The sequence below is a fragment of the Leuciscus leuciscus genome (assembly GCF_965113295.1).
Source record: "Leuciscus leuciscus genome assembly, chromosome: 12".
Taxonomy (NCBI): Eukaryota; Metazoa; Chordata; class Actinopteri; order Cypriniformes; family Leuciscidae; genus Leuciscus; species Leuciscus leuciscus.
The window spans coordinates 28,284,438-28,310,312 of record NC_138736.1 but is presented as its reverse complement, the minus strand read 5'-3'; the positions used below and the strand labels follow the sequence as shown (position 1 = coordinate 28,310,312).

At 38.6% G+C, this 25,875-nt stretch overlaps 1 protein-coding gene across 2 annotated transcripts in view; it reads right to left on the bottom strand.

Moving 5' to 3' along the window:
• The window catches only part of nfatc1 (nuclear factor of activated T cells 1), a 40,486-nt gene extending 16,189 nt beyond the window's left edge, over positions 1-24,297 (bottom strand). The window contains exons 1-7 of one of the 2 annotated variants that reach the window (XM_082185089.1): positions 23,872-24,297; positions 20,524-21,553; positions 20,240-20,399; positions 14,306-14,508; positions 12,803-12,975; positions 11,940-12,080; positions 603-658 (exon numbers count right to left, since the gene is read on the bottom strand). In XM_082185089.1, coding sequence (XP_082041215.1) covers positions 603-658; positions 11,940-12,080; positions 12,803-12,975; positions 14,306-14,508; positions 20,240-20,399; positions 20,524-21,553; positions 23,872-23,890 — 1,782 coding nt within the window. In that variant the 5' untranslated portion in view covers positions 23,891-24,297. The remainder of the gene's footprint in view (positions 1-602; positions 659-11,939; positions 12,081-12,802; positions 12,976-14,305; positions 14,509-20,239; positions 20,400-20,523; positions 21,554-23,871) is intronic. The other variant, XM_082185090.1, reaches the window with a different exon arrangement.
• Positions 24,298-25,875: the final 1,578 nt, after the last annotated feature.

Here is a 25,875-nt window from a genome sequence, read left to right as displayed (position 1 = left end):
TTAAAGAGTCACTACGCAATTATACATTCTCTTTACGAGAGTCTACAAATAAAATGGTAAATAGCTGGTGCGTTTTCCCTTTAACGCTTTGATTAAAACATTCTGCCACATTCCAGAGCATGTCTATGTTTCTTATCTGGACAATACTGACAGTTAAGACCTTTAGAATGGGTTTTATCCAACAGTCTGAGCTCTATGGACAGACATGTGCTACCTAACAAGTGTGTGTGGTGAGGGGAGCAGGTGCAGTGTTCACACACAAACACAGTCTAATCCCAGAGTCTAAACTGTGGTCCCTGAGCTCTCGCAGAAAGAATCTTCCATAGAGAAAACAAGGAGCAGGTTTGCGTGTGCGAGTGTTGTGTGTGTTTCCTCCCGAGAGAAGAGAGTAGGGATCCACACATACATTATATCCGCTTTACACACCAAAAAACAACCTGTTTACCTCAAACACAACAATACAACAAACATTTCTTAGTTTTAAATTTTTTTGTTATATAATAATTTATACAGTTATATAATATTATTCATAACATTCTCAAGATTTCATCTTGCTGCCTTTTTTTAAGTGTAAAAAAAGTTGAGTAAAATGCAAGACTTACAGATTTAAAGGATTCTCTGTTGACTTTGGCCTCCATTTCCCAAATGTGATGGCCATCTGTAAAAAATAAATAAAAAAGAGCTGAAATTTATAGCATATTATTAATATTCACCTCACATATGTGAAGGAATACACCACAGAGTGAGCTTCAATTCAGAATAGAAGATACATTTTGATATTAAAATCAACATATTATCACACTGTGATGGAAGTCTGATCAAAGCAACAAAAATAATTTATCACCAGTTACAGTAGATGATTGAATTGAACTTTTTCCACAGACATATGGATGTATTTTATAATAAATAATAAATGAACCATATAACCATGCATAGTTAGTATAAATAAATAGATTTTAGAGGGATGAAAAAGAGCTTATATTAAATGTATTTGTTGTTTTGGGGAATTTTTGGTGCAAAGCAGTTTCACTTAAAATGTCAATATGTAATATGGCTAATACTAACAGAATATTTTCCCATAGTTTTCCTATTCAGTCTCTCAAAACATATTTGGTAACACTTTACTTAAAGTTTTTATACATAATGCATTATAAAAGTATTTGTAATTCATTAATTATGCTAGTTTGTAATGCATCGTATAATGCATTGTATGTTCTCATGAATAATTGTAACCACAGTTATAATGCATTACATTATATGACTTATCTATTCACGGAACACACCTCTAGAAAGTATAATGCATTAAAACACACAACAACCCACCAATTTCAGATATAGCCTTTTAACTTTGGTTACAATTATCTTTAAAAAGATATAATGCATTATAACATACATTATGAATACTTTTATAATTTATGATATATATATATATATATATATATATATATATATATATATATATATATATATATATATAAGTAAAGCTTTAAGTAAAGTGTTATCATAGGTGTTACCAAATATATATATATATATATATATATATATATAATTAAATAATAATTTGTTTGCTTATGAAAGAAAATATGATTTTGGTATTGTGTTGAGTCACCACTGGACATCTGGGTCCTGAGGCAAGACCAGTTGAGACCCGCAGCCGTAGACAACATCAGTACAACATAAAAGAAGCAGAAATCCCAAAAGTCTTTCGAGAGCAATCGCTATACTGCAGTCAGCCTTGAGATTACATCATGTCCTGTCTGCCTCTGACCCGCTCGGGCAGATGGGGGGCTGATGCAATCCTAATGATCTTACCATAGCCAAGAAGTGTGTGCGTGTGACGTGCTTTTGCTATGGAGGGACCAGTCGCTTACATCAGCCCCTTGTGGAATCTCGCAACTCATGACAAATAGTGTCTGAAGGGTCCAATAAAAGGCCTGGTAAACTCTGCTTCAGATAATGAGCAACGGCTGTTTGGCTAAAGAGCGTGAGGCGCGCTTACGCGTCACAGACTCTCATCTGTCCTTTCTCTCAATCTCCAATCTCTCCTCATTAAAAAAAAGTTTTATTTAACTATTTTCAGCCTCCGGTTTTTTGATGCAAACAGGCTTTCCCACACAAACGTTTGGGAACAAAAGACATATTAAGGTCTCATTTGCTATTTTTAGTTAAGACATCACTGAAAAGACGTTTTTACTTAGACCGTAAAAACAGGAGAAAACCGCAGGGTAGTTTGGTCACAGCAGCGACCCGCTAGGGCAAACCACAGACGCACACACGAAAACAAAGCATCATTGTGTCTAAGAAAGATTCAAAGTAAAGAAAGAAAGCAGAAGAAAGGAAATTCGTCTAATATTATCTAGAACAATAGACAACGCATCTTTTTAAACTTTCCATTGGCTTGTCTGCAGTCATATTTTTACATAATTGCATATTGCTATCATACATTTCACATTGATGATGCTCATGGGTTTAAACAGAATGCGGTGGAAAAGACTGTATTGGTTTTCCATGATAATTTTCTATGACAAATATGCTCCAGGAGACCCTGAAGACTGTATTCCTAGACATTGAGTGCTTTATTTACACCGCTGAGAAAGATCAAATGTATTGTTCTCACCTCAGTGAAATATTTATAAGAGGTCTCAGGCTTCAAGTCAGACAAATTGCTTGTCGAGCTTTAAGACAAATGACTCGTCAAGTTCTCATAACGTTACTCAACAGCATATGCAAGGAATGGGTAATCCAGCATCAGATTTAGAGGAGCGCTAACAATACTATAGTAACGTCTGATTGCAATGAATCTGGCATGGGGGGAAATTTTCCATTGGAGGTTCTCAAACTATTCCAGACATATTATTCAGACTTTAAAGATGGAATGCTGAGACTATTTTGATTGCATTTTAAAAGAAAGCTTAGTTTTCGTGGGCAGACAGTGAGGGCACCCCTGGCTAGTCGCGCTGTGGTCTGTGATGTGGTGGAACGGTCTGTCATTACTGCTGGAAGGTAATGCGATGCTAGAGGGAACCTCCATTGCCACTGTCTCCTTCTCTTTCTCTTTTGCTCCTGCTCTTTTTCAGATCAGTTTCATGAAGTTACCAACTATATTATGGTTCAATTCATCTATCTACAGCGATGTTACTCCACATCAAAGTGGCACATATACAGTTCGCACAGACTTTATGATTCCATTTTTCTAAGACATATACACTACTTGTAAGAAATGACAAAATAGGAAAGATGAACTAAAATTGTGTTTCCAAAAAAATAAACAGAAAATTACTCGAGAGAGCCAAATTGACCAAAATTACTGTCTGTCTCCATCAGTGATACTATTTCACCCCTAATACAAACCCTTGTATATGACATCACAACTTGGATGGGGCCCCGAATTATGGAGATCTGCGGTACACCAGCATAATGTCATACTGTCCTTTTATTTTCAGATCTCTACTCTAGACTTTCCTCTCAACCTCAGTTCTTTTGGTGGTCTGCAAGAAACAACCATTTTGCAAAAACATTTATGTGCAAATTAAAGTTTATATAAGTTGTGCTAGATACTGTATGCAAGAAATTGTCTAAAAAGCAACAGTATTGTTTAAAAAAACTGTACAAAAACTGATAATGATATTACAATGTTAATACTTTTATTATGAATAACAATACTAAAATAATATGTAGCATTATTTATAATTATACATTTTATATATGAAAAAACATTTATTTTTATGATGTAATATTTTTTGCAGAATTATTCAGCATGCATTATATTTGCACATTGTTCGGCAAGATGTGAAATATCTGATTAACTAAAAAAATACTTTAATCAACTGATTCATTAATTTCAATTTATTTCAATTAGTAAATCTCTCTTTATTGGCCCTGTCCCAAATGGCACCCTAAACACCCTAAACCACTTTGACTGTTAGGAAGAAGGCTGCTGCGGAGCTTGCTTCAGTGCGGACTCGACAAAAGTGTGCATCGTGAGCCTTGCCTTGACCACGTCATATCAGACTACTTGCTCAGAGAGAAGCATACAAGACCATTACTGATAAAAATCCTGAACTACTTTACTTAAGAGCCAAGGTCAACATGACATATTTCAAATACCAAACTTTAACAAGATTTTACATGTGGTATTTGTATGTATAAAGCTTTGTATGTGCTAGGATTTAACAGAGGCGTGCCAGGGGTGTTGCTATGCAATCGCTAATGTGGTTTTCAGCAGGGTTGCTAGAGTGGTTGATTACTGATCCAAGTCAAAAAAGCCCATCCCAAGTCTCTATGATATTCTGGTCCCTAGATAGAAAATTTTTTGTCCACCAGGTGAAAAAAGTCTGATTGCTTAGAAACCCACAGGATTCACAATGATCTACACATCGAAGTTTAATACTTAAAGGGAAAGTTCACACAAACATGAAACTTGTGTCATCATTTACTCACCCTAATGTCGTTCCAAACCTATATGACTTTTTAAAAATAAATATTATGAAGAATTATGCAGGGCCTATGATTAACTTTAGAAGAGTCCAAAACAACACTGGACACCACTGGACTTTCACAGTATGAACTACCTTCTTTTCTGTTCCACAGAAGAAAGAAAGTCATATAGGTTTGGAACGACATAAGGGCGAGCAAATCATGATTTTTAGGTGAACTATCCCTTTAAGTATTAGGTCTTAGCAAATACCTCTAAAAGAGCCGAATACTACTCAAAAGCTAACTTCCGGAGCCAAGTTTCTGGATCAGTTTGCCCTTGTCAAACTCCCCCTAAGCCCAGTTCAGAATCAAAAGCACTGTTGTGTTGTTGATTAGGGAGGGCCACAAAAAAGAAATCTTAGTGCCTCAGGCGGTCGGGGTAGTAGGCAGTCAGGGAGATGGGTGGTGGTAGTGCGCGTCCAAAAGCCTCCCTCAGACTGTTGTACTGTAAACACACACAGATGCGGCAATGCAGACCTGCTCGCCACAGCGTTGTGAATAGACTCCCTTGTCCTCCTGCAGCGGAGAGCGACTCCCCCCTCCTCCTCTGGGCAAAAGGGATCAGCGTATGGCACGAGAGAGAAAGGGGAGCTTAGGCTGGGATGACCCTAATTGCAGATGCTCAAGCAAGCCAGTTTTCCAGAACGTGCTAATGAACAGCAGCTGTGGAGTCTTCAGCCGAGTAGCGCTGCTCTTCTATGCCACGTTAAAACGCTACAATGTGCTTGAAAAATATTCATTTTCATTGCGTTTAAATGAAAAACAATAAAAGCCATCAAATTCTGCCAGGCCATTGTTGTGGATGGTCTCTTTATAAATGTATAATATAATTTTTTTTGTTGCTCCTTAATGAGGAGACAATGCAGGGATTCCCTGAGGCTTGCGACCACGATTGGTTTGTTTGTGAGAGTGCGCCATTGTTGCCGAGGGTTGTTGAGGACGAGCCAAACCTCAAGGCTCCTTCACACGGAGGTTATTGTTCTGAAGTGTGAAAGGCGGACACCCACATGAGATTTTCATTCACGAAGCTTCTCCAGAACAAACTCATCTCACACAGAAGACCCATAGAAACGACTTGCAACTAACAACATTATTAGTAATGTTTGTGGAGGCAAACAGCACTATTACAGTTGCAAATATGGAAGTTTGGGGATTTGAAAAACTCCTTTTTTTCAAATCCCCAAATCCCCATTTTTGCCAGGTGCAGGTGGATGATGGTAAAACAAAACTTGTTACATCAAATGACAGAATAAAAAAAAAAAATTCTGTGTGCTTTGATAAAGATATTATGACTATGCGGGCTCCACCAAAGTGTGTATCGAGCCCTATGATGGTATTAGTTACATGAACTTGATTATACACCCATTAGTACCAAATAGTTTGAAAACTAGTTATGTAGGCCATATGAAAAATACTTTAGGGCTTTTCACACTTGAAATATTTAACCCTAGCTCATTGTAAACCCAGGGAAACAAATTCCAGGGTTACCTTGATTCACGTTTCACCATGCTCATAATTTAACCAATGTTAACAATTAATCCTGGGTATTCATAAGCTGTTGTTTCTCACAGTATATTCCTATACTCAGGGTTAAACCCTCCTTATTTGCCTATTTGTGGTGACAGTGTCACTGATTGGACGAACGCTGCACCAAATATGTTTACACAAAGGCCGACTGTACTATCAAGTTTACACTGAATGGACTTTTCCGAATATAAAAGGTAAGAATGAAACGGTATCTTCATTCCAATGGTCACGTTTTCAAACACCGTTTGACATTTTTCCACCGCTGAAGCTACTGTTTATACAACGCGCAGTGTTTCCGTGACTGTCCAAAGAACGTGAATATGAGGCACACTATTGGTTGTCCGTGGCTAAGCATCTATTTGTAACATTCTAACATCACATCGTTTTAACACTGTATGAGTTTGGCACTACAATGCGTGGTTAACACCGCAAGAATGGTGCTAACCCCTGCCCTGGAGCAGGGTTTCATAACCGCAGGTAAAAAGCGGTGCTAACCCCGCTTCTAAATTACAAGCGTGAAATGTTCCTGTGCCCAGGGTTAAAAGTGGGGTTTAGAACAACGATAACCCGGAGTTAAGTGCAGGTTGAAAAGCCCCTTTGAGTGAAAAGATTAGTTAAAAACAACAGTTAGTTGAGTTAATTATCAGAGTATATTTTCTACAAATTACATTGTTAGGCCAATGGCTGGCTTAATGAATGAGTCACTGAATCGTTGCTTCAACAGTTTCATTCAAAATCACTGATTCTTGCTGTAAAAGTGACTCACGGTTCAGTGAGGGAGTCAGTTGTAACTCAGTAGTGGTGAGCTGTGAACGATTCACTGACATGAATCAAACCACTAACTCATGAGTGAGTTAAGGCTAATTCACAAGAGACACGACCAATGGTGTCAGTCACCAGATTACAGTACACCACACAAGATATCTGATAAAACAGATGGACACAAACAAAGATTCAAAGTGGATTTTAAAAGACTGTCGCAAATTTTTATTATTTAGTAGCATTTGTGACCGTTTTAGTGAAAATCTGGAATTACTGGGAACCAACTCTTGAGGCTTGACCAATAATTCAAATTAAGTCAAGTCAAGTCAAATTAGTTCACTTGTGAAACACAAAATTGGGTGATGCATTTAAAATGTGAATAAACTACCATCTGCCTGTTTGTTTAAGCACCAAGTATTTGGTATAGAAGGTTTCTATGGACAAAAGCTGAGAACAATATTCACCTGAGCTGTCTGGAACCACCCATGAGTGCAGACTGATCTACTTCAAATAACTGTTCTAATGAAGACTGACTCATTCACAGACACAGGTCTATACCTGGATAACTTAATCTAATTGGTAAGAATAATAAGCTCCAGGTCAAAGCATTGGCCATGCAACCTCTGAAGACATTATCATATGCACTCACACACCAATGCACAAAGAAAGAGGGGAAAAAGAATTTTAAGTGGTTTTGCAGCTGAGCAGGCAGTGAAGTCCAGTGAGTCCAGATGTGAAAACGCTCCTCTCTCATGAGGGAGTTTCTTTGTGTCTGCCTCTTTCTTTCTCTCTTTTTTTGCCCTCTATTTTCCCTTCTGTTAGGAATCCCCACTGTTCCGTAACACACCCACACACACATATTAACTGTAACACATCAGGGCCAAGCACACATACACAAACACATAGCCCTTTTCCAGTCAATGGAAAAATTTTGATTTGCAAAGGAACCACCATAGATCACATGCCTGGCCAGTGTCAAATAAAGATAACAAAAACATTGTTAAGTTCTGTTGTTACGAATTTGCATACAAAGTCAACAAGCCGCTCCACCACTGACAACGTGAGCTCTCCAACACTATTAACCTGATATGTATCTGAGCATGCCAACTTGAAGAACTTTAAAGTTGAGCAATTCTTCTCTCTCCCTCTTCCTCTCTGTCTACGTCTACAGAGAAAGAAAAGGAGATGTCTTATCTTTAGTCATCAGCGTGTGCCAAAATGAAGACTTCTCTGAGGTGTCTGATTATGTCTAGACTAGACAGTGAACTCAAATTAGTAACATACACATATTAATCACGGATGACTCTGATGTGAATGGTGCCCAGATCATTTCAGCAGACACATTTTTACAAAGAGTCTTGCAGTACACTTATGCACTGAAGTATTAATGACGAGAGATAAGGAGCTGAGCAGCTACTGCATTTAAGACTTCATTAGTCGTGAAATACTATTCTATTCTATTCCATTCTGTGGCCTTTTATTTTACTGGTTTGATTTATTTATCATGCCCTGGCAGCCAGCTAGAACACCTTAGTAACCATTTAGCAAGTGGCAAGAACACTTAACACTTAGAACACTTTAGCAGCTACCTAGCAACACCTTAGAAACATATCTAATCTAATTTGCCTACCTACCAACCCATCCATCCAATTTGCCTACCTACCTATCCATCCATCCATCCATCTACCCATTCATCATCCATCTACCTGTCTATCTGTCTGTCTACAGTTGCAGCAATGCCCTTGCAATCACCCATAACTCCATGCAAGCAATCTAGCAGAACATCCTGGAAACCCCATAGCTTTCCTTAAAATCTGTCTTAATAAAATTAAATAAATCCTAAATATCTTCTTTACTTTACTCTACTCTTATACTTCTTCAATAGTGTATTACCAGTCAGTTTAAAAAAAAAAAGAAATCCCTAAACTTCTTTCTTTCTCTCAGTCTCACTATTTTTCCTCTCCTTTTGCATATTAATTATACTGTCTATGACTTTCCATTTTAAATACGCTCCAAGCACAGATGGGAAAAGAGTCCATGAAGTCACGTTGCAGCTGAGAGGAAGCAATGGTCAGAAAGAGGGAGAGAGAGAGACAGAGGGATTCCCTGTGTGTGAGTCATTGTAGGAGCCCCCTCTTTACTCATAACAAAAACAACCCTTTCCTTCGAGATTGAACCCACAGAGACAGACTGCACAGCGTTACAGACCGCAGATTAATTTCAACACCTTTTCATTGACAGTTATGATGTTGATCAACAAAAATATTAGTCTAATATGCTTTAAAGGAACTGTCCACCCTAAAATTAAAATTCTGTCATCATTTATTCACCCTAATGTTGTTCCAAACCAGTATGACTTTCTTTCTTCCATGGAACATGCAAATCGTTTTAGTATATCTTGGCCACTATTCTATATTTTGTTCCGTTCCTCACACAATTGCTATTGTATGGCTTCAAAAGACTTTAAATATATTACACAAGTTGGATCATTCCAATGGTTTATATTTCATTTTGGATCTCATACAATTGCATTATATGGATATTTTCTCCAGAAATGTCCTTTTGTGTCTCAAGTAAGAAAGAGGTACAGGTTTGAAAATGATGATACAACAACTAATTTTAATCTAATATATTTTAACCAATGAAGAAATCCAATTAAAAAATTTAAACAGAGGCTGAAACGTCTCTTTCCCTTCTTAAAAAACGGAATGTTCCCCAGTTTTAAAGAAGCCAAAGTTTTATAGATGATGGTAAATGCAAATACAGGGGAATACATTATAAGGCAATGAGTCAGGAGCATGTGATTTAGCTCATGAAAAATGATAGTGGAAAAGATTTGTCTTTAGAAAACTGGACAGAGAGAGAGAGAGAGACAGAGAGAGAGAGAGAGAGAGAGAGAGAGAGAGAGAGATTGATTGTTGGCTCTTGATGCCAATGGTGGGCTGGCTCAGGGGTGTTTCCATGTGAGGAGTGCCCAAGAATCCTCAGCAGATGCCAGACACGGGGAAACCCTTCTCAAAAACAAGAGCACACACCCTTCTGTCGGCAAGCACACACATGCCCTCCTATCGCACTCTCTCTTTTACACAAACACCTACGCAAATATGTGCACAAACCAAAAATGTCTCTGGGTTTGACAGCATGTTATTGATGCTGTAACTTAAACAAATGTTCATTCATTAGTAAATTACCACAACAACCATTATCCATCCATCCATCCATCCATCCATCTATCTATTATATAAAATTATATAAGAATAAATACATATAAATGAGTGGCTATTAGAATACAGAGAGGTTCAATATCATTCTACAACTACAACACATTTCAGCAGCTTCATTTCATTTCAGTTCCCCTCTTCACAGGTAAAACAATGAGGCCATTTCCTTCAGCTTTGTGTTACGGATCGCCAAATATCCAGAGTGTTTACATTACTTGGCCTTGCCCTTGTCTGCACCTCCTCTCTTTTTTTTCCCTTTTTTTAATTTTGTATTTTATTTTTGACACACTCATCAAGGAAATGACTGTTTGTAAATCTCAGGTATCAACAGTCAAGGGCTACTGCTTCTATTTTCCATATGGAAAGAGAGAGAGAGAGAGAGAGAGAGATCTGAATAAAGACAGACAAAAAAATCAAAACAAACGCCCAGACACAAGGGACAGACTGCACACTCTCTCTATTTGGGCTCCATTCCTGGGCAGCACAGGCAATGGAAAGTTCTGGAAATGTAAATCTGTTGGGTTAAAAATACAGCGCATTAATGTGCTCCACATGTGGCACTCTGGCATAGGGAGCGATATTTTGACGGGGAAGAAGGAGGGATAGAGAGAGTGGTAGGAGGGTTTTTCTATCTGGAGAAAGCAACCACATACATACACACTGAACGACAACTAACTACTACTACTGACAGTAGTTTAAGGACAAAGCAGGACTTTTCCACATATACTGGACAGCTTCTAGGGGCCCGTCACAGGATAAAAGCTCTTATGAGTAAACACTGACCCCCATGACTATAACAGAGAGATAAACTACCGCATCAAGCCCAGGGAGGCAGATATTCATATTGGCTCATTTTACTTCCACTGGACTATGGACTGGAACTGATTTAATTCATCAAAATAATTGAAATGTGTTTGTTTGCGCAGCGCATCTCAATATTGGCTAAACCAATGGGATAATTTTGGGAGGGGATTAAGTGTTCATCCAAACAATGGCAAACAGGTTTTGGAAAACACTCTGGATATTTGGCGATCCATAACACAAAGCTGAAGGAAATGGCCTCATTGTTTTACCTGTGAAAAGGGGAACTGAAAATGAAATGAAGCTGCTGAAATGTGTTATAGTTGTAGTGATTTTGAACCTCTCTGTATTCTAATAGTCACTCATTTATATGTATTTATATATTAGATAGATAGATAGATAGATAGATAGATAGATAGATAGATACTTAACTAACTTCAAATGTAGTTAAGCAGTCCCTCATTCCACACAGTTTGCTTACTGTCCGTCCTATACAGTATGCAAGATTAGTATCCATCCCGAATCATGGTGCGTTGAAAACAGCATGCCAAATGTGGCCATATGACACCCACACATGCTTTTTGGCCTAATATTGTCCAGATCCCCTTGCACTATGCAAGAGGATTGGTTTGTAATGGATCGAAACATAATATCTTAATAGTAATAGACCAGGCCCATACAGAATCTGTTTTTGTTTTTCGGGGGGAAATCTGCTAAATTAATTTATATATGATAAAATGTGATGTGTTAAATGGAATTAAGTGTACTAGACATGCATTGGTAACTAAAAGCATAATCAATAAGCAAACATTTTTCAATAACATGCAAGGGGTGGGAGAGATACTTTGCAAATGATGCAGAGATTCCTTGTGGGCCTAATTATAAACCAATGCTCATTTACAGGTTTACATCATGCTCAAAACTATGTTATTTACCATCGTCAGCACCTTACGTATTTCCTTGTACATATGGGAAGTATGTGAATTGGGATTCAGTCTGTCCCAACAGCTTTATCTTCAGAAACCTCCCAACAGTGAGGCCACTTCAAAACAATTCCAATTGCTCACTCACACACACACACACACACACACACACACACACACACACACACACACACACACACACACACACCCCTCCAAGTGTGTTCCCTACCTTGTGCTCTCTCCACAAACACCACCTTGGAGTCGGGTTGGAAGTTGTGCCCGCTGAGAAGCATCTGTTCCCCCCCTGAGGCGGCACAGCTTTCCATGCTCTGTTTATCCACGAGGGGCAGCTCCTGTGCCGAGCGCTGGGCTGCAAGAAGGACAAAGAGACAGAAAGAAAGTGAGGAAAGAGATGTAAATGTGCAAAACCATTCAAAACTCTACATATATACAGCTGTACTTTCTACAACAGTAGGGTAAAGAGCTAAACCTCAGTATAACTATAAAACTATAAACTATAACTCGTGCTCAACAAGGTTGCATTAATTTGATCAAAAACACAGTAAAAACTTTAATATTGTGAGAATGTAATTTATTCTTGTGATGGCAAAGCTGAATTTTTAGCAGCAATTACTCCAATCATCAGAAATAGGATGCTCTGTTTCCTTAATTGAATATGTTGATTTGGTCAAGAAACATGTCTTATTATCAGTGTTGAAAACCATTGTGCTGCTTAATATTTTTGTGAACACTGTGATCATTCAGAATTGTACATCTGACAGGCCTCATCCATATGATTTATATGTCTTTCATACATATTCTGCCATTAACTTGGGAATAATCCAGAAATCAATCACATTTTATGAGCTGTTGCATTTTCTAGTGATATTTCTTATTTACCTCATAGCAATTGATCGACCTGAGGTCTAATTTATATAATGAGCAAAATCTGTCTTTGATTTATTGATTCAATCCATCTAATTACAGCATTCTTGTCAGTAGAGGATAGTGCTAGCAAGATCATGGGTTTGAAAAGAAAAAAAGAAAAATGCACAAAAATAAGATTTGGTGAGATTTAGTGGCATGACTCACAGCACTCAATGGGGTTAGATGCCACCTGTAAGGACACCATCCTGCCATTAGGTTGGTTGATGTGGACACGGAACACCATCCTCACACGCGTGTTCTTCCGTCCGATGTCTGTCTCGCCCTTCCGGAGCTCGATGTCTGAGTTACGCAGCTTGAGAATTCCAGCGCAGTCGATTCTATGGCACAGTAAGAACGTTAATGTTTGAGGAATAGACTCAACAAATCCTTTCAGAAGTACAAAAATGTGTGGTTAATATCGTTAGACAGTTGTTTAATAAACATTTTTTCGGAACAGAGTAAACGTTTAATTTATTGCCTGAATTTTTTTTATTACCACTTCTGCCAAAATTATGCCTGGCTCTTATTCTGCACTGCATAAATACATGCCCTTTCTCTCTCTCTCTCTCTCTCTCTCTCTCTCTCTCTCTCTCTCTCTCTCTCTCTCTCTCTCTCTCTCTCTCTCTCTCTCTCTCATCCCTTCCAATTTCTGCTCCTGACATGGAAGAGATGTTGTTAAAAATACATGAAAAGTTTACTTTCTCCATTAAACGTACAAATCCTCCAACTAGACCAGAAAGCCAAAGTGTGTAAATACTTGCTTTAAAGCCTTTTCAAGTTTTGAATCTCATTGAAGAAACATGTAGAGCCCTTTATTTAAGATTCATCTGTGTGTAATAGTTAAAGCTTACTTTTTGACAAAAACAAAAAGTCTGAAAAACTGGAGAAACAATCACAGAGTATGAGTGATCTGTCAACACATATACTAGAACATCAGATATTACCATTCCCATGTTTACGTGGTGAGGACGAGCACACTGTGTTCTAGTTGTCATCCTGATTTTTTGTTGAATAACATTCATCATTCTTTTTAAAAAAAAACTGCTTTAAAAAGTGTGAAGCCCGTGTTGAGTTTCCAGCACTATGCGTCCAAACCGAACTCTATATACAAGGCACAAAATATAATTTTCTTTTTAAAATTGTTTAAACTGCACTGAAACATGGGGCATAACCATTTTTTGGCTTTACTACAGAAACGTGGCAAAGAGGGAGCGCTACTCAGAAAGCTCTGAAACAGGATCCAGAGGGGTGTGTGGTTTTTTTTTTTGTATAAGTTAAGTGTTACATCCATTATAGAGTGAAGAGAAAATGCTGAGCTAGTAAGACCGCTACCGCCTGGCTTGCAGAACAGACCCCAGCGCGCCATTACAGGCACCACGCGACCAGAGGCCTCCTGTAACACGAGCCCTGGAGCTCATACAAGGGAAACCCACAGCGCTGGGACTCTGTCGAAAGCGTGCGCGCACAAAAACACACTTCTGCTAAGCAACTGCCTTCACAACAGGGGAATTGGCGGTAAAACTGAGGGTTTTTTCAGTGTTGTTTATTGCAGGAAATATGCACAGGATGCATGTGGATATACAGAATTATGTGGTACAAACATTTCCCTCACCGGGATTTTCTGTGTGTTTTTCTTTTTCTTAGCATCTTTCTGAGATATATACTCACATGGCCCTCATGTTGCTCTCGGGCAGGAGAGGAATCTCAAGAACTTTGGTGTTGGACTGCATGACCTCGTGGCTTGGTGTGGACACGGTCTTCCCGGTTATACGGTGGACCTGGTAGAAGGCGTGAGGCCGGAGAAGACGGTCGTCTGCCGTCCCAATGAACAGCTGTAGGGTCAAAGGCTCACTCTCCATGTAGCCGTGAAGCTGAAAGATACAAATATGAATTTAGTGATGTAACCCATTTCTAGCTAAAAGCAGTTTCTAGTTCAGTGTGAACAAACTGATGTACGACATGACACAATTAGAGTCAATAAGAAGATATTTTATGTTTGATGTAAAGTGGGATTTTAGACTAATGAGATTTCAAAGTGGGCGTGGCTACCCAGCATGACCCTGCATAAATAGACACTGAATAGCTGACAAAATAACCTACCGTACAAAACAAAACACTTTTAATTTGCCTTTTTTTCTTCTTTCTGGTTAGGACATTAATCACTTCCATGCTCTAATTAACATGTGATGCTACATTTTGTCAGTTTATTTTTATTTCTTTGGCATTGTGGCAGGTAGCCCTGCCCACATTATAATCTCATTAGACCAAAAACCAGATTTTTAAGATTTTTAAGCAATTAATACTTTTATTCAACAAGAGTTCGTTAAATTGATCAAAAGTGACAGTAAAGGCATTTATAAAGTTACAAAAGGTTTCTATTTCAGATCAATACTTTTATTCTAAATTTATTCTAATTTTTTATTCTAATTAATCGAATAATCCTGAAAAAAAAAGGTTTCCACAAAAATATTAAGCAGCACAACATTGATTATAACATTTTAACATTGATAATAATATTAAATGTTTCTTCAGCACCAAATCAGCATATTAGAATGATATCTGAAGGATCATCTGACACTGAAGACTAATTTAAAATATATTAAAATAGAAACAATCACTTGAAATTGTAATATTACATAATAATATTACACAGTTTTACTGTTTGTACTGTATTTTTGATCAAATAATAGCAGCCATAAGAGGTTTCTTTGAGGATAAGAGATTTCTTTGATTTCTTTGAAAAACATTTAAAAAAATCTTATAGAACTAAAACTTTTTAATGTATTGAACTGCAGAGTATATTGTTTAGCAAATATATTGTATACTAAGAGAGACTGATTTTAGAAGCTGAAAAAAGTTCTACAAGGAAAACCACAAAAAAAGTTTTAAAAAAAGAAGAAAAAAAATGGACATAAATATGAAGTAAGATTTTAAATTTGAAGATTTATATTTAAAGCTCAAGCACATTGGGTCTAAGCTGCTGATGTATGGAGATCCTCAAAGAGGGTGGTCAGCATCTGTGGTGAAAGTCTGGACCAGTCTGTATATTTATTTAAGTAGATATGTTTGAGCCTGGCATTTGTGTTTATTCAGGCAGAGGGGAGTGCACAGGCCAGAAAGACAGAGGCTAGAGAGATCCCACTCCCAGAACCCTCCCCTCACTTCAGTACATTATCACCCACTAGAGGAATGCCAAAACTCTATCCGCCCATGGCACGGAGTTCAGAGCCGTATGTCCACACCTCCAAGTGCTGTGGGTCAGTTCTCACCCACTCAAGCTCTCAACCTCCGCGGCACATCTGCGGGAAACAGTTTGAGGAAAAAAAGTAGATCTACAACACCGGCTCCGTTGAAGAGTTACTGGCCACATCCAGTGAGCAAATTCTTACTGGAAAAGGTTATGTCTCATGTGATATTGAGCAAGACCAACTGTTCTTCTCATTGAACTCATTCACTAACCGTGCATATGACTGTATTTGGCACATTAAAACATTGAAAACCTGATTCATACATATAAGTTGACACATTTTTTTCTAAATTGAAGGTCAAATTTAGAACCAACTAAAACCCACACCCACACACAAAAAAAAAAAAGTTACAAAAAGAAGAAGAAAAAAAAGAATATTCAGACTTCTGTGGCTATATTTATACAAATCTTCACAAAAAAATACCTCACAAAATGAAGATAATTCGAAGATAAAATATAAAAGTAGTATAAATTATAAGGATCCTAAAGGGCAAAAATGAAAAATATTATTTCGAATATTTGTAAAATATTTGTAAGTGTTATATATTCATTTAACTACATTAACCATAACAGAATTATATGCAGCCAATATATATTGAATATATTTTATGATTACATAAAAAAGAAATTTTCATAAATCCCAATAATGGTAAGCAAACAATCAGTTTGTGTAATAATGGGCAGGAATAAAGATCTGAGCAACTTTGACAAGGACCAAACTGTTATGGCAAGGTGACTGGGTCAGACTATCTCTGAAATGGCAGCAGTGGTAAGATTTTACCAACAGTCGTCTGAGGAGGGACAACCCATAAACCAGTGACAGGGTGTTGGGCGCCCAAGGCTCATTGATGCACAAGGGCAATGAAGGCCATCCCATCAGGTTCGAGCCAACAGAAGGTCTACTGTGGCACAAGTCACACAAAATTTTAATAATGGTTATGGGACGAATATGTCACAACACACAGTGCATCGCTGCGTATGGGGCTGTGTAGCCTAAACCAATCAGAGCGCATATGATGACCCCAGTCCACCATCGAAAGCGCCTATAATGGGCACACAAGAGTCAGAACTGGATGGCAGGGGAACCTGTGTGCCGTTTACCTGGGGAAGTGATGGCACCAGGAGGCACAGTGGGACAACAACAAGCCAGTGGAGAGAGTATGATGCTCTGGGCAATGTTCTGCTGGGAAACCCTGGGTCCAGCCATGAACGTTGAGCATTGTTGCAGACCAGGTACACCCTTGGCAATGGTGTTCTCTGGTAGAAGTGGCCTCTTTCAGCGGGATAATGCACCCTGCCACACTGCACACATTGTTCAGGAATGGTTTGAGGAACATGATGAATAGTTCAAGGTGTTGCCTTGTCCTCCAAATTCACCAGATCTCAATCCAATTGGGCATCTGTGGGATGTGCTGGACCAAAAAGTTCAATCCACGGTGGGTCCACCTCGCAACCTACAAGACTTGAAGGATCTGCTGCTAACATCAGATACCACAGGACACCTTTAGAGGGTCTTGTAGAGTCCATGTCTCAGCGGGTCTTGGCAGCACGCAACAGCATATTAGGCAGGTGGTCATAATGTTTTGGCTCATCTCAGTACTGTATGCATAAGCATTGCAATATGAATGGAGCCAATCATGTGTAGTCAGGGTCTATCTAAAAATAGTTTATACTTAAGGGTAATATTGAGGGTAAGATCAAATGTATGTCTTTTTGTGCACTTAAGTAAAAACACTTGAGTACACAATTATTAGTGAATGAGACTCATTACTATGATAAAATAAGCCATAAAAAGACTTAACCAGATAGAAAATCTACTAATAGTACTCAACAAAAAAGTAATAAAGATCATCACAGTAGGCCTACGAGATAAAAACCGGTCTGAATATTAGAAATGTGGAAGCACTGCCCTTACAAAGCAACCTATATTTAGGAATTTCGTCACTTCTTCCAGTTACAGCGGTGATTTTTGTTGACAGAGCTGTTCTTAGAGAAGTTAACTTCCCGAGAGACTAAAGCGCAGACGTGGAAGCACATAGCTGTGGTGCGGCAGGCTTACTTCAGAGGCTACACACTCACGTCTATCGTCAATCCGACGGCACATGTGGTCAAACTGCATACAGGATACAAAAAATCTGAAAGAAACCACCAGGAACCCGAGCAGGGGGGAGAGAGAAAAAGAGAGATGGGGCTCTAGCAGCCTGGGTCCAAAAATCCTGACCATCAGAAACCACCAAACCCCAAGTGGAGAGACAGAAGGAGGGAAGAGGGGAGCTCTAAGACTAAATATGGGGATATAGTGACTCACACAGTAGGCAACACATACAAGTAGGTGCTTAAAATTCTGAAAATATGATTAATTTGTTGAGATCAGGGCAGAAATTAATGGGGGGTTGGGAAGCCTGACCCTCCAGTTAAGGCTTGAACCTCTCCAGTCTTAAAAATAAACTGGTCTTAAAAGTATATATCACTTCCACTCACCATTAAAGATTTACATAAAACAAGAATGTTAGAGAAACTGTGGCCACATGTCAATTTGATTTTTATGAGAAGAACTTTCAATTAAAAAACTCTGATTACAGACCCAAAAAATCTGACAAAAGTACTTTAACAACTCCCCTTAAGGTCACAAAAGAACTTGCACTCTGACTGAGATCCTCGGAAGAGGACAACGGTGGTGACAGAGAATGAAGGGAGGTGTACAATAAAAGAAGAACATGTGCAGCTGAGAGTGCTCTCTAATCTGATGGTTTACAGAATGGGACAAGCTTGTTTGAGGCTCCGTCGAACACTCCCCTTCACTTGCCTGCCAGAACTGTAAGCAGCGAAGACTTGACGCCTCCACAAGATGCTGTTGCACATGATGTCAGTGCAGTACGAGGAACTTTAGCTAAACAAAAGGCAGTCTGTGCACTAGGCCGGAAACGGCAATGGATCTGAAAAAAACGCGAGGGTGAGAGGACCTTGTTTTTTCAGACGGGAGTCGCACTGAGCCACGTGTTCACAATCATTAGCACCTCGTTATTTTGAATTGAAGTACCCAGCAGCCACAGATGTATTCTGAAATGTTGAGTTCACCTTTAACTGCAATTTTAGTAAATTAAGTGGTCGTGGAGACTGTGGTTCACATACCCCAAGAGTCATGTCCAACCACACTGATGTTTTTCAGATAAAACCACGAATCCTGTCTTTAGGTATTCTGTTATCCATTAGGGAGCATCTGCAACCAACTGGAGCAGTGAATACCCATGATTCAGCTACAAGAGCAAATGAGGTGTGTGACTCACAGATGAGCAGAACGGACTGACACCAAGACACTGCAGTCTTGTGAAATATCAGAAGACCTCAACTCACACTTCCTGAACTGTCAGCATAACGAACAATATAAGGGTTTAAATCACAGTGTGTCACTATGACTTTAGAGAAAACAAATAAAAGGAAGTTCCCTTACATGAACAAAAACAAAAACAATGAGGGAGTGAAAATACACCATATATACCATAGCACATGGAGAGGATGTTGCAGGATGTTGACTATAAATAAATAGTTAAAAATAAGACCATTCTCGGACAGGTTCCACAATGAATGGCAGCTTTAGTTTTAAAGTGCATATATATATGCATATACACATTCTAAAGTTTGGGGACAGTAAGATTGCATTAATTGAATAAACAGAAACAGAAATCTTACCATTTTAAATAAATGCTGTTCTTTTGAACATTCTATTAATCAAAGAATCCTGAAAAAATTGTTGGTTTCCACAAACATATTAAGCAGCACTACTGTTTACAACATTGATAATAATAATAAATATTTCTTGAGCATCAAATCAGCATATTAAAATGATTTCTAAAGAATCGTGTGGCACTGAAGCCTGGAGTAATGACTGGAAATTCAGCTTTTCCATTACAGCAATACATTTTATTTTAAAATATATTAAAATAGAAAAACGTTATTTTAAATTGCAATATTATTTCACAGTATTACTGTTGTTTTTACTGTATTTTTAAATAAATTCAGCCATGGTGAGCATAAGAGACTTCTTTCAAAAGTGTAAAAAAAATCTTACCCTAAAAACCTTTTATTATTCTATTTTTATTTTATTTTATTTTCAGATCTATTGTATATAACATATATAAAAAACACAGGGTTTTTTTCCATGCAGAGATCAACCTAGAAGACTTTGATTTTAATCTAACTAATCAGTTCCTGCATCATCCTAAAACCAATTGAAACATTCCACAGAAGAATGTAAGTTGTGCAGGTTTGGAACAACATGAGGGTGAGTAAATAATGACAGAGTGAACTATGCATTTGAGAGACCCTACTGCTTTTTAGAGATTATGAACTTATACCTGAACCACTGGATGCCCTCCCGCTAGTGCTTTCACGGCCCCTCTGCTGCCTTCAGTCTCATAATGAGCACGGTGATGGGACTTGGGTTGGACATCAATCTGTAGGCTATATGGCCCTGAACTGGAAGGCAACTGCCAATCAAGAGCAGGCAACGATGGACTTCGAGAATAAGAGTGAGAGAGTCCAATAATAAGGCGAAGAGAGAGAGATAACTTTAGTTAGCACAGACAAAAGAGCAAACTACTAGTCTATGAATATGAAATCATTTTTATATGCAACCAACCTGATGTAAGGCTTCGGTTTGGACCAGTATGGGTGTTGGGGTACATCCAAGAAGCCACTACAGTAGGTCTCTTTTTTGAAGGGCAGGCGTGCTGAGAAGTCATCCTGGCAAAGCTCCAGGGATCCTGTCTCCTCTCCACCTGGTTCTACTTTCAGGTTCATCGAGGCACTGTGCTCCAGACTGGTCTTGCGGGACTTCAAAGGGATCCCCTCCCCAATATCTGTTAATCCATCTGTGGTGAGGGCATTAATGGCGGCGACAATGGCAGAGTTGGTGTACTGATTGGTGTTGGCGAGCCAGGTGTCCTCAGTCACACTGAGACGGGGTGAAGTTTGTGGCGATGGCCCCGGGGATTGATTCGGCGAGTACGGATGGTACTTCTGCGAGTGGACGCCATTAAAGCTGTACTTCCGTTTACCGCCACAAGGAGAATTTGGTCGAGAGCCTCTGGTGCCAATCCAGTTGTCGTCTGTGATACTGGCACGGGGAGAACCGGATGGTGAATGACGCGGAGAAGCCCCGAGGGTGCAGGACTGCAGCGATGAGGAACCTTTTGGGGAGACGCATGGAGACTGCCAGGGCGAGTTCTGCGTCGAGTTGTCGTAGTTGTACGAGAAGCCCGATTCGTATGACGATGCATCTGAATGGCAGCTACGAGAAGACACGCTGCTTGCCGGGCTGAGACAGGTGGGATCACGATAACCGTCGATACTTGGCAATGTTAATGTCACTATGGAATTGACTCGCTTGGCCACGGGAACGCTGTTGTCCTCTACTTCATCCTCTGGGAACTGCCCGTAAGCCGTTATCTCAATGCGTGGACTCTCCAATGTGGGAGCTCCATTGGACCGGGGGCCGGATGTTTGGAAGTAGCCCACCGAGCTCATGTCATCTTGAGGGGAGAATGAGGACGGCTGACTGATGGATATTGACAATGAAGGGCTGGTCTGGAGATTGTGGTACTGGGAAGATGGGCAGGGATTGCTCAGAGGAAGTGAAATGCTGGTGTTTTGGCTGTAACCGTAGGCATCTGTAAGGTGCAATCAGAATTTCATGAGGTACTGCAACAAAAAAATAAGCTACAGAGATAAAAGAGCATATGTACAGAACATTTCTTGAAGAATGTGCATAAAGTTGCTATGTGAAAATTTTAAGGAGACTGCTGCTTTTACAATCATCCACCTCTAATAAATAGCTTTTTATTTTTTATGAACTGCCATTTGATTCGTATAAAATGGTGGCATTATAAAAAGACACTCTACTCTTTATTAGTAATAGCTGTGAGTAAAAAAAACGTTAGTGGTTAAAAGCCACAACCTCTGCAGAGGAAGCAAGGTGAGTGATACACAAATACCAGGCCAAAAATAACAAAGTGTTAAAAATATCTTCCAGAGGACAAAACCAGACGGAAAACCAATACCCATAAGCAATCTTTGTCGAAAAACAGGGGCAAACATTTGCTTCAATGCAATGCATATATTGAGATTAGAGAACAACACAACATTTGAAGTGCAACATGACTAACAGAAGATGTCTTGACTAGAAAGAAAAAAAAATTGAATGCTTAGTGCTTTCTGGAGAGTACAAGATGAATCATTTACCACTTTAGCAATTTTAGAACTCTTTTAGCTCATCGAAAAACATTTTAAACAATTTAAAAATCAGTAGTAATAAGTCATCTGGCCTATTCAAGTTTTTTTAAGGTTGGTACATCTATCCCATTAAGACATATTTTTACTGATAACAGAATTTTTTTGAATGTATGTATTTTTATTTGTGTGTACTCAGTGCAAAAAGGGGGAAAAAAATGCAGTTGAGTTGAGTGAGCCACTGTAGTCAGTCAGTCCAACCTGGTGGAAATATATGTAATGTAAGTTAGCCCAAACTGGCGCACAGTCACTACTGGCTCTGCTTGCAATAAAATTTGCAATGATTTCTCGCTACTTTAGAGGACGATTAAAAACACGGATACTTGAAAATGTGACCACAGCGCAACAAAGCACCCTGGATACTGATAGCATGCTAATGTATCCCTAATGTATGTATCGTTTTTGAATCAAGTTAACAACTAGGCTACATATTAGATTTTTGTAAGCAAGCCGTAAGTATACACCATGTGATTCTGATAGCTTAAAAAAATGAATAAAAGTACTAAATTACTGAATACTAAAAGTACATTAGTAACCCTGCTGAAATAAAACACCTTAAATCAGCTTAAGCAGGTTTTCTAGTCTCCCAGCCTTGTTATGATGGTCTGTTGGCTGGATTTAAAGTGGTTTTAGGCACTTTTCAGCAGGTCAGGTTTGAAGACCAGCTTGTAGAACAGCTAAACAACCTTCGAGACCATCCTAAACCAGTTAGGACCAGGAAACCATCTTAAAGCTGGTTTAAGTTACTATTGTTTTTCAGGCAAAAATATGCTAACTGGTTTTGTTTTAGTAGAGCTGTCATTATGAACTATAATCTAAGTTATCTTGCGAAATGCACATTTGCTGCAAAGAGAGGGATGCAAAAACCCACAATCTAAATAACGTCCCTCATGCTTATTCATCTTCGTCCGGCCCACCACTCCCTTCTGCAGTCTCTTAAACTAATTCAGTCCATTGACTGAATAAGAAATAACTTCAATTTCACCAAACTGATCACAGGTTGAGCTGTAACCACCAATAACCATTCAGAAATGAGTTACTGTGATGAAATACATCATCAAATCATACATGGGGAGGGTTGTAACAACTTTCCAAAGTCCTAATGGACACACAGAGATTGCACAGAAATTAGACAATATAGGTTTAGAATTGTTATCCTATTTCTGTACTTGTTTTTGTATTTTATTTGCTATAAATATAATTTTGGGTAGTGATATCCTATGCTATAATAATTAGAACTATTAAAAAAAAAATCAGTGTTACCTACCCCACCTACTGTTACAACTCACCTCTTTAGTGAGGTTGTTTACAACAGCAGTCTTTGTATTTGACATTCATTTACACAGTTTAGGAACATGCTGTAGATTTCTAAATTACTTTCATTTGTAGCAGACAGATATGGGAACGTTATGTCTAAGTTGGAGAGCCATGGCATAATACGACATTGCGTTAGAGACGTTGAAACCAACTGTGTTACAACACTCCCCAGTCTCCCTTAGTAACAGATAATGGTGAGTGGACGATAGCAGTCGGAGATTTTTTTCAGTCACAACAGGTAAACTCATAAGCAAACGTGTATCCATTATTATGACGGTTCGATAATATAAGGCTAATATTATCGACCTAATAATGATACAGAAACACGTTCGAGTGAAATACGACAGTGTAAGTACGTGCATTTCATCTTCTTATACGTTACCTTCCTCTGCCGATTTCATGCTTGCGAAGTGAAGAGTGAACTCACACCAAGTTCAACGCACTTTTTCCCAAAACGCACAACAGTGTCCGATCAGCGTGTTATGTCCCAGTATAATGATGACTCCAGATATCTGTGACAAAAATGTTCACTTCTACCTCAATAAAGGTGTATTCCAGTCACGAAAAAACTGTTAGTTATTTGAAAGCTCAAATGATTTGATAGACAGCACTTTAAAAGCGCATGCAATAACAACGCAAAACAATTATTAATCTTATTTTAATTCAGTTTCTCTAACTCGTTATATTTTCTATTCTGGACTTGCATGTTAGTTTCCAGGGGTTCTGGTGACGCACTGCTTTGCGATGGAAAGGTCTCTGTATCTATATAAAGCCGGGAAACACCTCCGAGAAGCCCCGCCCCTCCATGGAGTGACGCAGGCACCACGTCTCAAGCTCAACGGCAGATGAAGAGAGGGATTCTCTCCTCGCAACATTTCCAGATGTGGAGCCGTTGAAACCAAGGCAAAAGAGCCAGCCGTGTGCGCCTGCGCAGCTTCTGAAGCGAAGTCCAACTCATTTCAGAGAATCGGTTCTTTTGAACAGTTTGTTTTAAAGAACCGGTTTCAAAATGATTCAGCGGGTGTCTAACATCCTGGCATTGGGTATTACATTCTCTAAAACGTTCCAGTAGAGTCATATGAAGGTAAATATTACTGTTTAGTATACTTTTTTGGGGTTATAGCAGGTTATATTAAAAAGGTTTAAAATGTCATGTCCCAGTTGCAGACATGATTTAGCTCATTTAGAATCAAAAAGTCACTTGTATTTACAATAAATACTAGCTACTAAAATATCTTGGCTGAAATGTTTTGGGCTAATAAAATACTTATTAATTAATCCCAACTGTGTTTTATTATAAAGTGATATATTTAAGTTTTTGTTATTGTCAACATTTCTTTTAGTAAACCTACCTTTCACCTCATTCGTTTTTTCATTGGTTCTCGGGTAATTACATCAAAAGAGACAACTTTCAGTTCAACGAGTTTTGGTGCTAACAACCAGAATCATTGCAAGTTGGACATATAAGCTCCGCACGCAATATTTTTTTTTAAACTCCAGAGTGCTCTTTTACCGATTCAGTCTGATTCGTTAATTCATTCAGTCTGATTTGTGAACAAATCTTTTTAGACCAGTTTTGTGCAGAGGCTCATTTAGAAGAACCGATTCAAATGAACGATTCACATACAAATCTTTTTCAGGTTAGACGCCATATTGAATTCAACACGGATGAAAACCAGGCTGTGAGGTATAGACTTAGTCTACACTGTACAAAGGTCCTAGTTCATGTAATTTGTACAACTTTTGAAACAGTTTCATGGAGTTTTGTCTACGGGAAGTTTTTTTTCTGAAAGACGTTTCCTCAGCTTAACAATTGGTATGTTGTTAAACAAAAATCCATTGAAATCCATTGTAATTCTATCTATCACAGCCTCGTTTTCATTCATGCCAAAAATGAAATATGGCGTTACCATTACCCTAACTAAGATCTAGCTAAAATGCAAAGTGAAAGAGCCAGTGTGTGCACATGTGCATCTACTGGAAATAGAGGGAAATCAAATGTGGCCGTTTTGAAAACAAAGGCAGTTAAAGAAACCATTATCATGTTAATTATTTCTTTTGTCCCATCAATAGACGGATCATCGCGTAGCAACAGCAGTGCGTTGATAGTGATTGAATAAACAGACTTGCAGCTCCAGTTGTTTTTTTTAGGACATCACAGTGCAGGGAAATGGGATCTGAAAATCACAAGATGCTGTTGGCAGCTCGGGCAACTATGATTTCGGTTTTGACAATTTTCCAGTGGGGCGCGATTCGCTGCGTCATCGGAAATCATCCAGGAACTTTTTTGAAGCCAAGAAATGTTGGCAAATGTTTGCATCAATGTAAAGGGTTCTCATACTACTTGCTTTTTTTAGCATTCATGCGTGAAAAAGATTCACATGCA